This window comes from Schistocerca cancellata, chromosome 11 (assembly GCF_023864275.1).
Source record: "Schistocerca cancellata isolate TAMUIC-IGC-003103 chromosome 11, iqSchCanc2.1, whole genome shotgun sequence".
Classification (NCBI taxonomy): domain Eukaryota; kingdom Metazoa; phylum Arthropoda; class Insecta; order Orthoptera; family Acrididae; genus Schistocerca; species Schistocerca cancellata.
In genome coordinates, this window is record NC_064636.1 from 70,362,349 (window position 1) to 70,376,440 (window position 14,092).

The following is a 14,092-nucleotide window of genomic DNA, read 5'->3' on the forward strand; positions in this document are numbered from 1 at the left end:
AAATATATACGAATAAAACACTTACCTTGTTACTTTGTTACAAAAGATTATTTCAGTACAATAAAAAGTCTTTGGAAATCAACTTTGCCAACCTGTCACGAAAAGTAAGATAACAAACACTTTGCACCTCGAAATCGATTGCATCTATGTGCAGTCTTGTGATCATAGAAGTAGAATTTCATGAATTGCACGAGAATGTAGAAAAATGTTGGCGCGAATGGAAGCTGTAAGAAACACGGTTACCTAATTATTCTGTACCACGTAATAATCAATTCATTTGATAATTCAGAAGAGAAGAAACTAAAAATTATGCCCATTAAGACAGAAACTAAAGTGCAGATGCGGGCACTGTGCAGATCTGCGCTTTTTCATCTTCAAATCTATACAAATAATGTATACTAACCAGCGTATTCATTGCTTTCGTAATGTTTCCCTCTTGTTTAGTCTTCTTATGATGAACTGGATAAACACCCATGAGTCGGATTTTTTCTTTGTATCCTTCCATCTACTATCTTTGTGTGTCATTGTTCGGTGTTCAAAAACCAAAATATTATCGCTGCTCCCACGAGGTATTAAAATGAGGTCGCAAAAAGGCTAACGAATTATAATCAAAATACAGTGAGACGCCAATTTGTCTGTCGTCATGGTGTTAAGTGGACAGAAATAGTTGGGTGTTATTGTCGTCTTTTCTTATTGAGATTTTCATATTACCCTCACACAAGACGCCGAGATGAATGTGTATATTCTTCGTGACGAAACATCCCACATTCCATTCATCCTGATCCATTCGTTACGTGCATCGGCGGCAATGAGTGATACGAAAGCTGTTGTGGGGTGACGAATAACAATAACAATGATAGTAATTACAAATCAATAATCAAGGATGTTTACTGCATTACAGACGATTAACAAAATAACCAAGAATGGCTGAGTGTTTAATTGGTGGACTGAGTAGTTGTTCTTACCACTTTGTTACTAAATTCTGTTCTAGTTGTTTGCAGAGAGAAAACAAAGAACCCCGTAGCCATACATATCGCTAGTACAACGAGATATTACGTACCAACTATCCTTGCTTTACATCACGAGACGAACATGGCGTGCCTGAGATGCTATTTGAAATACTTTTCTGTTTTCTCTCTCTGTCTCTGTCTCTTTTTTTATTTTTATTTTAATTTTTTGAGGAAAGCATCGAGAAGCGCGATAATACGCAAGTAGGCATATAACCTGTTTACAGTTATTTTCATCGGGATACATAATGCAAAAATACAACTTTTAAGTGTGTTATTTCGTAATTCCAGTTATTGACAGTCTATTCGTGAGCTTGCTCGCATTCAGTGGGGTGAAAGCTGTCACAGAAGCAAGCAAACCACAAATATTTCTTGCACCATGTGCAACACATAAACGAAATCTCGCTGCACTGACGTGTTGTCCGATATATTGCACGGAAAACATATCTGATTCATGTTGCTAAATACAGCTCTATCAGATATCAATTTGGAAGCGTACCAAGTGTATAAAAGTATATCTTGAAATACGCAAAAAGGCCCATAGAGGTATTCGACTGAAACATAGCCATGACCAAAATTGTAACTGGGGTCGACGGCATCGTCGTCTACCACCTTGACAACTCGAACGGCGACAGTGCTCGGCCGGTTACTTACGTTTACTGGTATCAAAGCTACAGCATGAAAACACAAAAATGTTAATAACCCGAATATCATTAGTTTTGGAACCCATAGAAAGTAAACCAGTCATCAGTCGCAAGAGTGGTTTGAACACCACAGTGCTTTAATAGGCACGATCTTGTTGGAGGTGGTATGCCGTTGCTTTCATCCGACCTTTGAGTTGACTTACCTAGCCAGTTAATAGGGGAACCTACAGTTTAACGTGGCTTTCGTACCACAGTGCAACTCGGCATTTTTCACATCAAGAAACAGTGCCCCAGGGGAAATATGTGTAAAACGGCACATATAAATCGTGGGACTGGTGAGGGATCGAACCTGAGACCTTCGTATCCATACTCTTGCTCCTTATCACCTTGCCACCATGCAGCCAACACTGTGGTTTCTGCTTGCCATTAAAATTAAGGATCTCTCGTTTGTGCCTGCGTTGGCACTTGCGTGTCAGGAGACCTTACCTTTGGGATTACCCTCGTATACGTGTGTGTGAACGCCTTCCAATGCCCACTCAAGAAAGACGAGGATACCTAGTCTAGCTTCAATATTACTAATACGCCTCTGTTTGTGGATGAACGCAGACTTAGGTTGATAATAATTTTGAATATTTATCAGTACTGTACCCATTGGTGTGAAACTCTTTTTCTACCAATGATTCCCACAGCTACAGGAACACTACTTTAATATCTCTTACACAAAATACTTACGCAGTGCTATCAGACGAAAAGATCAACCTGACACAAACTGTGGGAAGTTTGTTTTACAACCTTCGTACCTGGATAAATAGCTTTTCCTATTTGAGATATCTGTGAACGTTGCTGCGTAAGACGATTTAAGAAGAAACCAAATTCTTTCAGCTACGCCAATGTTTAAAGAAATCGTCTTAACGGCACTAAATCGTGGTTTGTAAATCGTTTACCAGCCGTACTCTGCCGCATTTCGCTGGTTCGAAGGCAAAAAGCTTACTGACAAATTTTACAGAAGGAAAAGGGGGACGAAATGTCTCCCACTCGAAGGTCATGTTGTTTTACTTAAATGATTACAAAATCGGGTAAAACGAACAATGAGGTTGTCACTATAAGCACATTACTGTTGTCAATATGATGTTGCACCGACCAGGGCCTGTAATGATAAAGGGCCCGTTTAGGTCAGGCATATTGTACACAGAAGTGGAAGAGAGAGCACCACTAAATTCTACAATCCGAATGCATTGCATACACACAGAAATTACTGTTACAGTGTACTTATGGAGCCCAGTGAGTGAATTGCATATTTTCCGGTGAGAAAGAGCACTGGCAAACAGTCTTCGCTACATTAGGTTACTTAAAATGGCGTCACTTTGAGCTAGAATTTATGGCCAGCGACTAAGTGTAAGGACAGTGAGTCGGATGCCGGTTTTGCAACTATGAAATACTTTCCTTACATTATGGAAGCGAATATTAAATTTGAACTAATATTGCGAAAATTTTGGACTTGGATAGCTTAGAATGAAAATCTTTCTGTTTATTGCAAAGGAAAACAATTGATTTTCTAAAACATTCTGTGTCACACACAACTTGAAACAGGTCACGTCGACCAAATCATATGGAAGGACCGACAGCGACGTATATCGGAAGGCAGTAAGATCCCTTGGCTTTTGGTTTGGCAGTATTCGACATCCATTTCTAGGCGCAAGTAAATGAAGAAAGACAGCGCGTTTTCGTTATCAAGTAACGTCTTCATCAATTACTTTAGTTTTAATGTCATCTACGAGTAACTGCTGATGTTTGATATTAACATGAAAAGGGTTCCGTAGACAGGGAAAGAACTTGTTCTCGGGCAACTACCTCTATAATGACCAAAATGACTTAAATGATCTTCAAGCACATGTGTTCCAGCAGCGGTATGAAGAAAATGACAGTAATAATGACAGTGATAATCGAATTATCCGGTAACTTCACACCTCACAGTGCATTTTCTGGAACTAAGAAATTTCCTGAATTAGTGAAAATTTCAAAATGGCTCCAAATCGAGGCTATGACGCCTAGAAAAGTCTTCACATCCTGCTGACATGAGAATAGCATAATCTCCACGTCAGAAACTTGCTTCTACTTAACCATTTAATAGACTCGCGTTTTCTTCCACCGTGACTAGCACATCATCCTTTACAGCACACTCCTGGGGCTGGGAAATGTGGCCACAATGATCTGGCGGAACGAACTATCACAAGTGAAATGCGTGGGTTCAGGCATTTACTTTTAAGAGGCACAAACAGATTTACTTTACCTCTGGTAACCTCAAGAGAAAGCTGTTATAATCCAGAATCCGCGTTCCTTCATTCCAAACTGGGCACACCCAATTTACGTTGGAAAATGACATAGGTAGAGGTCAGGGTAAACAGAAATACTGTCACCAGTAAACTTACTTACATTATAAAATGTTATTTTATTTGATGAACTGATAGCCGTCTATAGGAACAGGGCTCTTATTTTACTTGTACTTGATTGAACTAGAGACGTTGAAAAATTTGCTGCTGGACTGTGATTCGAATTCGTATCTCTCGGAACAGTATAGTTCAATCATTTCATTCCTTTTCCCAAGATTGCAGTCTTCTCTAGGTCTCCTCCAAAGTTAAATATGTGGGTCCGAATCCTGATCCAGTACAAAAAATATTCATAATTTCATTTCAAGCTCTATCACGTGCTCACCGGCCTGCTAGTGAAAATTAAAGTGCATTTTTAATGTCTGTTCATGTTGCCAACAATTTCTGGACAAACACGCACACATCTTACTGTTGGTGAGTAAGCAATTGATACTTAAGCGATAGTCGTGGAGAATAAAGAAGAACGATAGGAGTGCGGTTCGATTGTCGCTCAGGCACAAAAATTTGTGTCCTTATTTTAAACACCTAGCAGCTGGCAATAAAAACCGATACGTAACATTTGATTTTAATTAGTTAACAATCCGATTACGTCTTGGGTTCGTATCTCCGTCGTAGAACTTCACATGATGCGCTTCATCTTTAAATTCATACACACTTTGTTACTACTGAATGGAGTTGTAACAGACATCTTTCGTGATTAGTTAACATGGATGAAAGGGTCTTGATAGGAGTCCCGGTTTATTACAAAAACTGTCGTCTTTAATTTTCAAGTTTAGATTTAGTTACTGATATAGGCGAAAATTTCGGTACTTCATGACTCTTCATGGATAGTCAGCAATATGATATGATTAGATTAGATTTGATTAATACTTGTTCCAGAGATCATGAATACGACATTTCGTAATGATGTGGAACGAGTCATTTTAATGAAAGATTTCTTTACATACCAGTATTCAATTTCTTTACAACAGTCTTTTACCCTCTCTCTCTCCCTCTCCCCCTCTCTCCCTCTCTCTCTCTCTCTCTCTCTCTCTCTCTCTCTCTCTCTCTCTCTCACACACACACACACACACGTTCTTTTTCTATTTTTATTTGTTTGTTGTCCTCGACTATCGGCGAGGCACGAAAACGTTCGTCATTGATTTTCTTAGTTTTGAGTACAGTTGCGCAAGAAATATAAAAACAACTAGGAGAGTTACTGATTTATGATGCTTAGTAGCAGTCAGTTCTGAGTATTATTAGTAACTAAGCTCCAGTCCCTAAACCTAGTTACAGAAATGCGAATCAGACACATTACGTATTCCAGGCCATGGTAGCTGCGTCTTTAAGACACCAGCTATGGTCACTTCCCAGCCCGCTGTAGGATCACATCGGTTCGTCTTCTTCCTGCTGGTAAAGTAACTGAGATTTGGCAGCAACGCAAGGTATGTTTGGCAACTCTGTGATCGACGAGTTACTTCCTGGTGTGCACGGAATTAAGCCACAAAGTTCACTTGATTTCACGTGTCATTTCCATTGAATAACCTGAGTTGTAAATTTACGGTTTTCAGCCCAGCAAAGTCATTGAACGTGGCAATCGCAACTAATCTCGTCCTGTAAATAGCGGATTACGAGTTCTAGCCACTATTGGCCTCGTAAGAGGAAGGCGCAAACCATACCTGTCCACTAGCTCTATGTTGACGTGCTGACCTGTGGAAACGCGACTATGGTTCGCGGTTCCAGCCTCGCTGAATGTAACGTTTTTATCCCTTCTGTGTAAGAGCTGCAAGCAGTCTGATAAAACATCGATTAGCAAATCGTAAGAAAATACTTTCAGCTCAAAGTGCAATGGTGAAAAACTTACAATGCTGCACAACAGGTAACGCCTCTTTCCGTTGCTGACAAGCAAATTTTGGGTTTCTAGGAATACGTAACTTTATTTATGAAATGCCACATTTGCATACCTCTTGAGTATGACACAGCATACCATTTAAACACAGACCCAAACGAAATCTAAGTGAGTAGTGTTTTACTAATTCGTGCAGATAGAGGCACGCTTGTGTACAGATACTCAGTTTTGTTAAAACAGACATACTTCTGTCTTAAGGTTATCGTGGGTAGTTTTATTTCATTTCTTACAATACAGTGCACAGTTTTCGTAAGGTTTTTTTTTAGTGTTGTTAAAACAATACTCAACATGAGAGAGAAATTAATCATCAACGATATATGCGAATTCTCTGATGTTATCTATAACAGTCTGACAATGCACATGCAGTTTATTGATTACATGCATGTAGAAAACTTGTTCTGAGTTAAAGCTGTCAAACAAGGTTTGAAGAAGAATAAAATGCCACTACCAGACGACAGCTAATGTAGAAAATACTTTTCTGACTATTTTGGCACGGTGCACTCTCCCAATACATAATATACATAATACAAAAGCTTCGAGCGCATCTGCTGCCTGGCCGTCTATTAAACCTGAAAAGAACAAAATGACGCAGAAGTTAGCCTTTTTTTCCACATGCGACTATTTTGGGTTGAGAAGTGAAGAGAATTATGTTCAAAGCTCCATTAAATTGTTAACTTCAGCAGACACCAGAATTGGGTTAAAAAAAAATATAGTAGCGAATGTTATAGAACACGCGATGTCTTATCAACAGTGCGCGACGCTTACCGTTACGCTACTAGCTGTGACGTAGCTACAACACCTCTGGAAGTGAACGACAGTTCCTCCAGAACTTCGGCATTCCACAGTGCTGTGAGATAATGCATATGGGAGGATCTACACTTCTGAGAGACAGACAGTTACAGCATTTCTTTTGCACTGCACGATGGTTTCAACAAACAGATAGCGCAATAGAGTGGCTCAAATGGAAAGGAATACTTCCTATTTAAATTTCTGCATACTACGCTGTTGGCAGTTCTGTGTAGGTGGCAGTTATGTTATTTTATTTCGGTGATTACAAAATAGAGTCGAATGTATGCACTGGGTAGCTAAGGAAGCTAAGGAAGCTAGTTCATACATCTAGCTACTGCCGAGAAAATCCGATGTGTCAAAGTTGATTGTGCTTCGATAACAATCCGATTACGTTCTGGGTTCGAATCCAGGTCCAACACAAAGCTTTACCTCACTGCATTTCAAGTAAGTTACTTGTGAAGAAGCAGTGTTTAACATCTCTCGTAGTTCGTTAACAGGGAGAATAGATGCTGGGTAGGAGTTCGCGCCCGTTAAAAATGTTAACGTTATGTAATTTAAAGTTGATATTTGTTAACTGATACTGTCTAAAATCGAGGTATATCACTCTCTTTATGCCTAGTCAGGAATGACTGTTAATTTCCGTCAGTCACCAAGTAAATGAATTACTGCACATCCTGCAAACCACTACAGGGAGCCTGTGCGTCAGAATTCTCATCTTGTGTGCCTCAACGGTGTTATGATAGAGAAATGAGTCGTAGAGATGAGGGTTTGGTGGTCTGTTGGACGGATGATAGTTTCATATGATGATGGTCTCGGTTTGATTCCAACTTCTGACGATATTGTTTTTATAGGGAGAGGCAGATACTATTCTCTTCTGGCTACGCCAAGTGAAGCAGGTATAATGGCATTGTGGTCTGAAAATCACATTAAATATGGTATTCCTTCTCTACCAAGTAGACGTTAGGTGGAACCACAATAAAGTAAGGAGTGGCGACATGTAGAAACTCTATCACCAGTAACGTTTCTTATACTAGTTATTTATTTCTAGTGACGAAACAAACCCTGTGTATGGTCACAGGACACTTATTCCGTCTTTTATTTGAGCTTCTGTATGTCGATAAAATTGGTTCTGAACTGGGAATCCAACTCAGACCGCCCTTAACGCGGAATTTGATCCCTTCGTGACAATACAGCTCGACTACAACTTGTTGTTTGTTCAAATCTGCAGGTTCCTCAACATCTCCACATATTGCGCATGTATGGGTTGGAATCCTGGCCCAGCACTAAACTTTTCACTACGTATTATCAAGCTCTAGCATGAGAACACCTATCTGCTGGTGGATAATAATTATTATTTTTAACGGATTTTCATTCATTGTCAACACTAACGATATCTGACGTTTTTGACTCCCTGAGAGACACAGAACTATTTGCTAGATCACTGTAAGTTCAAGGATGTTATTACGAGCTGCTGGTGGAGAAAAATTCGGTAAGTGTCGTCTCTTTGTGTGTAGTCAACAAAGATATGTGTGGGGTTCGATTCCTAGTCATTACTGAACTCTTTGTCATATTATTTCTAGTTCAAACATGCTCACATGTCGCTGCTGGTGTAACAAACCCATACTTGACGTTCCTTTTCTCTAGAATATAACAGCGATATGCGCCGGGTTGGAGTCCTGAGAAGGAAAAAATTAATGTTTCGTCTCGTCATTTCAGTTCATACATCTAGCTACTGCCGAGAAAATCCGATGTGTCAAAGTTGACTGTGCTTCGATAACAATCCGATTACGTTCTGGGTTCGAATCCAGGTCCAACACAAAGCTTTACCTCACTGCATTTCAAGTAAGTTACTTGTGAAGAAGCAGTGTTTAACATCTCTCGTAGTTCGTTAACAGGGAGAATAGATGCTGGGTAGGAGTTCGCGCCCGTTAAAAATGTTAACGTTATGTAATTTAAAGTTGATATTTGTTAACTGATACTGTCTAAAATCGAGGTATATCACTCTCTTTATGCCTAGTCAGGAATGACTGTTAATTTCCGTCAGTCACGAAATCTTAGTCTGCATGACCTGGGTTTGAATCCATATGCAGAACGAGTCGGTTCATCGTGTCATTTGAAGTTCATACATATTCTCAACTAGCTGCTCGTGAATAACGTAAATTTTTATGACATTTTGTGTTAAATAACAAGTATGGTATGTTACTTTGAAGAGGAAATCATGAATATGACGAACTTACTACGTTCATTACCTATCTGACGTAATAATGAGAGTGCTAAAATTTCAGGTATGTCAGTTATTGCAATAAATGCGAGCTTACAAGCCTTAAGGACAGTCTTATCTGTGATGAGGTGTTCCCTGATTCTTGTAGTATCGTGGTATTACTTTACATCCTGAGTTATTGCGATACAGAGCAGTGTTTTCTAGTGGTGACTTGTTGGAACCATTTTCAATAGTCAAACGACTGTACCAAGGAGCGATTAGAGGACCTGCTAGACAGCTGCGTTATGTGGGTTGCATGGGAATCAGGCGAAATGCAATCCAGGTCGTTCGGATACTTTTGAGCATGACTGTACTTCGTTAACAATCCGATTAGGTGCTGGGTTTGCATCCCTGTCACAAGCTGGCGTTTCAATTTTAAACATGAGTATACCTTGTTCCTTGTGAATGACACCATATTAAACGTCGTTGGGGGTAGTTCCCAGGACGGTAACTGTTATGACAGGATTCCCAGTTCTGTACAAACATTTTCGTCATTTATTTTCAGGGTCTGAATTGATAACTGATACTGGTGCAAACGTCTATACTTCACGCCTCTTTATGCCTAGTGATCCGGTCTCAATAAGGCACAAACAAAGCTTAGATTAGTTAGCAATGGCTATAGGTGCTGGGTTTGAATCCAGGTCCAGAACGACGACGTTGGTCATGTCATTTAAAGTTCAAATTTGTGTACACGTAGCTGTTGATGTGTTACGAGAACCATGATATTACTGGTGATTCGCTGTTAATGTTGAGGTTTCCTTAGAGTGCTTGTTGCCGTTAATCGCGTTTTTCTACTTTTTCTACTGGTTCGTCCAATATCCAGTTTCCAGAGCCACTCGCCGTTGAGCGACCTTCAGCACGTGGATGGAAAACCTTTTAGAGAGCGAAAAACTTTTTCCAATTGCCGTACAGCTTTGTAACTCCATATATTGTGTCAAGTATTTGATTTTGACTAAGTATTACTGTACGATATATGTAAAATAAACCGTTTTCTCAGAACTTTTGGAATGTCACTTATTGTAATTAAGCTTAGTTTATGAGTGTTATGGGGTGTCTCATCGCTAAGAACGTGTTTTCTAATATGTTTTGTATGACGATACTAGTTGACGCTTAGACTGACTGTCGTAAGGACCTTTGGTCTCTTAGTAGTCTCTTGCGGTACCCATTGTGTGTAGTCAAATGACTGTACGCCATGGGGTTTTGGTGTTTAGAGGGCCTGCAACACAGCTACGTTATGTTGGTTGTATTCGGCAGTGACCCTCTTTTTGCTGTCAAGTGTACATGTAGGTGTTCTAAACCAACAATGCCCAGGAGAGCAGTGTGTTGACACCACGCCCCTCCATATGGGATTCAAATGACACTATTAGTTGATGGTTGACATGGCTGTCAGCCATTCCCAGTTGACCCATCTGTGACCGCAACAGCAGTCCTAACAATGGAGGGCTGAGACAATTGCAATCAGCTAGGTTACAACATATTTACAAATAAAACATGCTAATTTCCCTTCCACAGGTCTATGTGAAAAGTGCTTCTGGATGTACGATAACTCAAAAAGTCTTACAAATAATTTCATTAAAGAGGTAATAACAAACTTGTCACTAAACATGTAAATATACAGTACACTGAGATGTATACTGTGAATCTCAGGATATGCCGCGCGGTCTAGGACACCTTGCTACGGTTTGCTCCCTCCCCCCCCCCCCCCCCCTGTCAGATGTTAGAGTCCTCCGTTGGGCATGGGTGTGCGTGTTGTCCTTAGCGTAAGTTAGTTTCAGTTAGATTAAGTAGTATGTAATCCTAGGAACAGATGACCTCAACAGTTTGGGCCGGAGGAACTCACCACAAAAAATCTTAGGATATGAACAGTCTAATGAGGACATACTGTGCTTTGATAAGAAACCAAATAAAGATGAAAGTAATGTGCAGTAGCAAGAATGAGATCAATAATAAAATTATTATCAAAAAATGGTTCAAGTGGCTCTGAGCACTATGTGACGTAACATCTGAGATCATCAGTCCGCTAGACTTAGAATTACTTAAACGTAACTAACCTAAGGACATCACACACATCCATGCCCGAGGCAGGATTCGAACCTACGACCGTAGCAGTCACGCGGTTCTGGACTGAAGTGCCTAGAGCCACTCGGCCACAACGGCCGGCATTAATATCAAAATTGGAGACAACGTAGTAAAAGCTTTAGAGGAATTCTGCTACTTTGCAAGCAAAATAATGTGTGATGGATGAAACAAGGAAGACGTAGAAAGCCGATTATCATAGGCAAACAGGGGATTCTGTCGATTATTATTAAAGTCTATTATTGTCAAACATATACCTTAATCTGAGGAAGAAAGTTCTGAGAAAGTACGTTTGGAACACGGCATTGTAGGTAGTGAAACATAGGTTGTGGGAAAATCGGAAAAGAAGAGAATCGAAGCATTTGAGATCTGGTGCTACAGAAGAATCTTGAAAATTGTGTGGATCGATTAAGGTACGGAATGAGGAGGTTCTCCAGAGAATTGCCGGCCGGTGTGGCCGTGCGGTTCTAAGCGCTACAGTTTGGAACCGAGCGACCGCTACGGTCGCAGGTTCGAATCCTGCCTCTGGCATGGATGTGTATGATGTCCTTAGGTTAGTTAGGTTTAATTAGTTCTAAGTTCTAGGCGACTGATGACCTCAGAAGTTGTCGCATAGTGCTCAGAGCCATTTGAACCATCTCTACATCTACATCTACATCTACATTTATACTCCGCAAGCAACCCAACGGTGTGTGGCGGAGGGCACTTTACGTGCCACTGTCATTACCTCCCTTTCCTGTTCCAGTCGCGTATGGTTCGCGGGAAGAACGACTGTCTGAAAGCCTCCGTGCGCGCTCTAAACTCTCTAATTTTACATTCGTGATCTCCTCGGGAGGTATAAGTAGGCGGAAGCAATATATTCGATACCTCATCCAGAAACGCACCCTCTCGAAACCTGGCGAGCAAGCTACACCGCGATGCAGAGCGCCTCTCTTGCAGTCTGCCACTTGAGTTTGTTAAACATCTCCGAAACGCTATCACGGTTACCAAATAACCCTGTGACGAAATGCACCGCTCTTCTTTGGATCTTCTCTATCTCCTCTGTCAACCCAACCTGGTACAGATCCCACACTGATGAGCAATACTCAAGTATAGGTCGAACGAGTGTTTTGTAAGCCACCTCCTTTGTTGATGGACTACATTTTCTAAGGACTCTCCCAATGAATCTCAACCTGGTACCCGCCTTACCAACAATTAATTTTATATGATCATTCCACTTCAAATCGTTCCGCACGCATACTCCCAGATATTTTACAGAAGTAACTGCTACCAGTGTTTGTTCTGCTATCATATAATCATACAATAAAGGATCCTTCTTTTTATGTATTCGCAATACATTACATTTGTCTATGTTAAGGGTCAGTTGCCACTCCCTGCACCAAGTGCCTATCCGCTGCAGATCTTCCTGCATTTCGCTACAATTTTCTAACGCTGCAACTTCTCTGTATATTACAGCATCATCCGCGAAAAGCCGCATGGAACTTCCGACACTATCTACTAGGTCATTTATATATATTGTGAAAAGCAATGGTCCCATAACACTCCCCTGTGGCACGCCAGAGGTTACTTTAATGTCTGTAGACGTCTCTCCACTGAGAACAACATGCTGTGTTCTGTTTGCTAAAAACTCTTCAATCCAGCCACACAGCTGGTCTCATATTCCGTAGGCTTTTATTTTGTTTATCAGGCGACAGTGCGGAACTGTATCGAACGCCTTCCGGAAGTCTAGGAAAATAGCATCTACCTGGGAGCCTGTATCTAATATTTTCTGGGTCTCATGAACAAATAAAGCGAGTTGGGTCTCACACGATCGCTGTTTCCGGAATCCATGTTGATTCCTACATAGTAGATTCTGGGTTTCCAAAAGCGACATGATACTCGAGCAAAAAACATGTTCTAAAATTCTACAACAGATCGACGTCAGAGATATAGGTCTATAGTTTTGCGCATCTTCTCGACGACCCTTCTTGAAGACTGGGACTACCAGTGCTCTTTTCCAATCATTTGGAACCTTCCGTTCCTCTAGAGACTTGCGGTACACGGCTGTTAGAAGGGGGGCAAGTTCTTTCGCGTACTCTGTGTAGAATCTAATTGGTATCCCGTCAGCTCCAATGGACTTTCCTCTGTTGAGTGATTCCAGTTGCTTTTCTATTCCTTGGACACTTATTTCGATGTCAGATATCTCCAGAGAATTGACGAGAAAGAAGGAACACGAGAACAGGAGATCTGTTAAGACATCAGGTAGTAACTTTCATGGTTCTACAGGGAGCTGTAGAGGGTAAAAATTGTAGAGGAAGACATAGATTGGAATACATCCAACGAATAATTGAGGGCGCAGGTTCCAAGTACTACTCTGAGATGAAGGGGATGGTGGAAGAGAGGAATTAGCTGTGAGCCACCTAAAACCAGTCATATGACAGATGATACAAAGAAAGGGTGTTGTAGCAACACGTCATCAAACGATAAATGAGTTTGCAAAATTTTTTTCTATACATTCTTATTTTCATGAGCCTATGCAGGAGGATCTGTGGCCAGCCTGTTTGACGTGTTTACGCAGTGTGGCAGCAGTGCAGAACGCACTCACCTTAGCAAGCAGGTCTCCCAACCTCTCGGAGCCCCATATCCTCACGACATCGGCCACCCTCCCGGGGGGGTTGGCGGAGGGCAGGGAGGCGCCGCTGTTGTCGTCCTCCGCAGAGAACACGAGGCGCGCCTCCAGACGCAGGTCTGGGTCCGCCGCCAGCTCCTCTGCCAGAGACATGGCGCGCAGACGTTATCTCTGACCAGAGAGAGTACTAATGCTGCAAGCTCCCTGTTGAGAAAAACGATACCATCACATTAACACGGGCCGATATGTGCCGGGTGATCAAAAAGTCAGTATAAATTTGAAAACTGAATAAATCACGGAATAATGTAGACAGAGAGGTACAAATTGACACACATGCTTGGAATGACATGGGGATTTATTAGAACCAAAAAAATACAAACGTTCAAACAATGTCCGACAGATGGCGCTTCATCTGATCAGAATAGCAATGATT

At 41.1% G+C, this 14,092-nt stretch overlaps 1 protein-coding gene across 1 annotated transcript in view; it reads right to left on the bottom strand.

The window, feature by feature from the left end:
- Positions 1–13,812, bottom strand: part of LOC126108215 (U4/U6 small nuclear ribonucleoprotein Prp31-like) — a 138,408-nt gene extending 124,596 nt beyond the window's left edge. Inside the window, exon 1 of the mRNA XM_049913449.1 lies at positions 13,636–13,812. Coding sequence (XP_049769406.1) covers positions 13,636–13,812 — 177 coding nt within the window. The remainder of the gene's footprint in view (positions 1–13,635) is intronic.
- Positions 13,813–14,092: the final 280 nt, after the last annotated feature.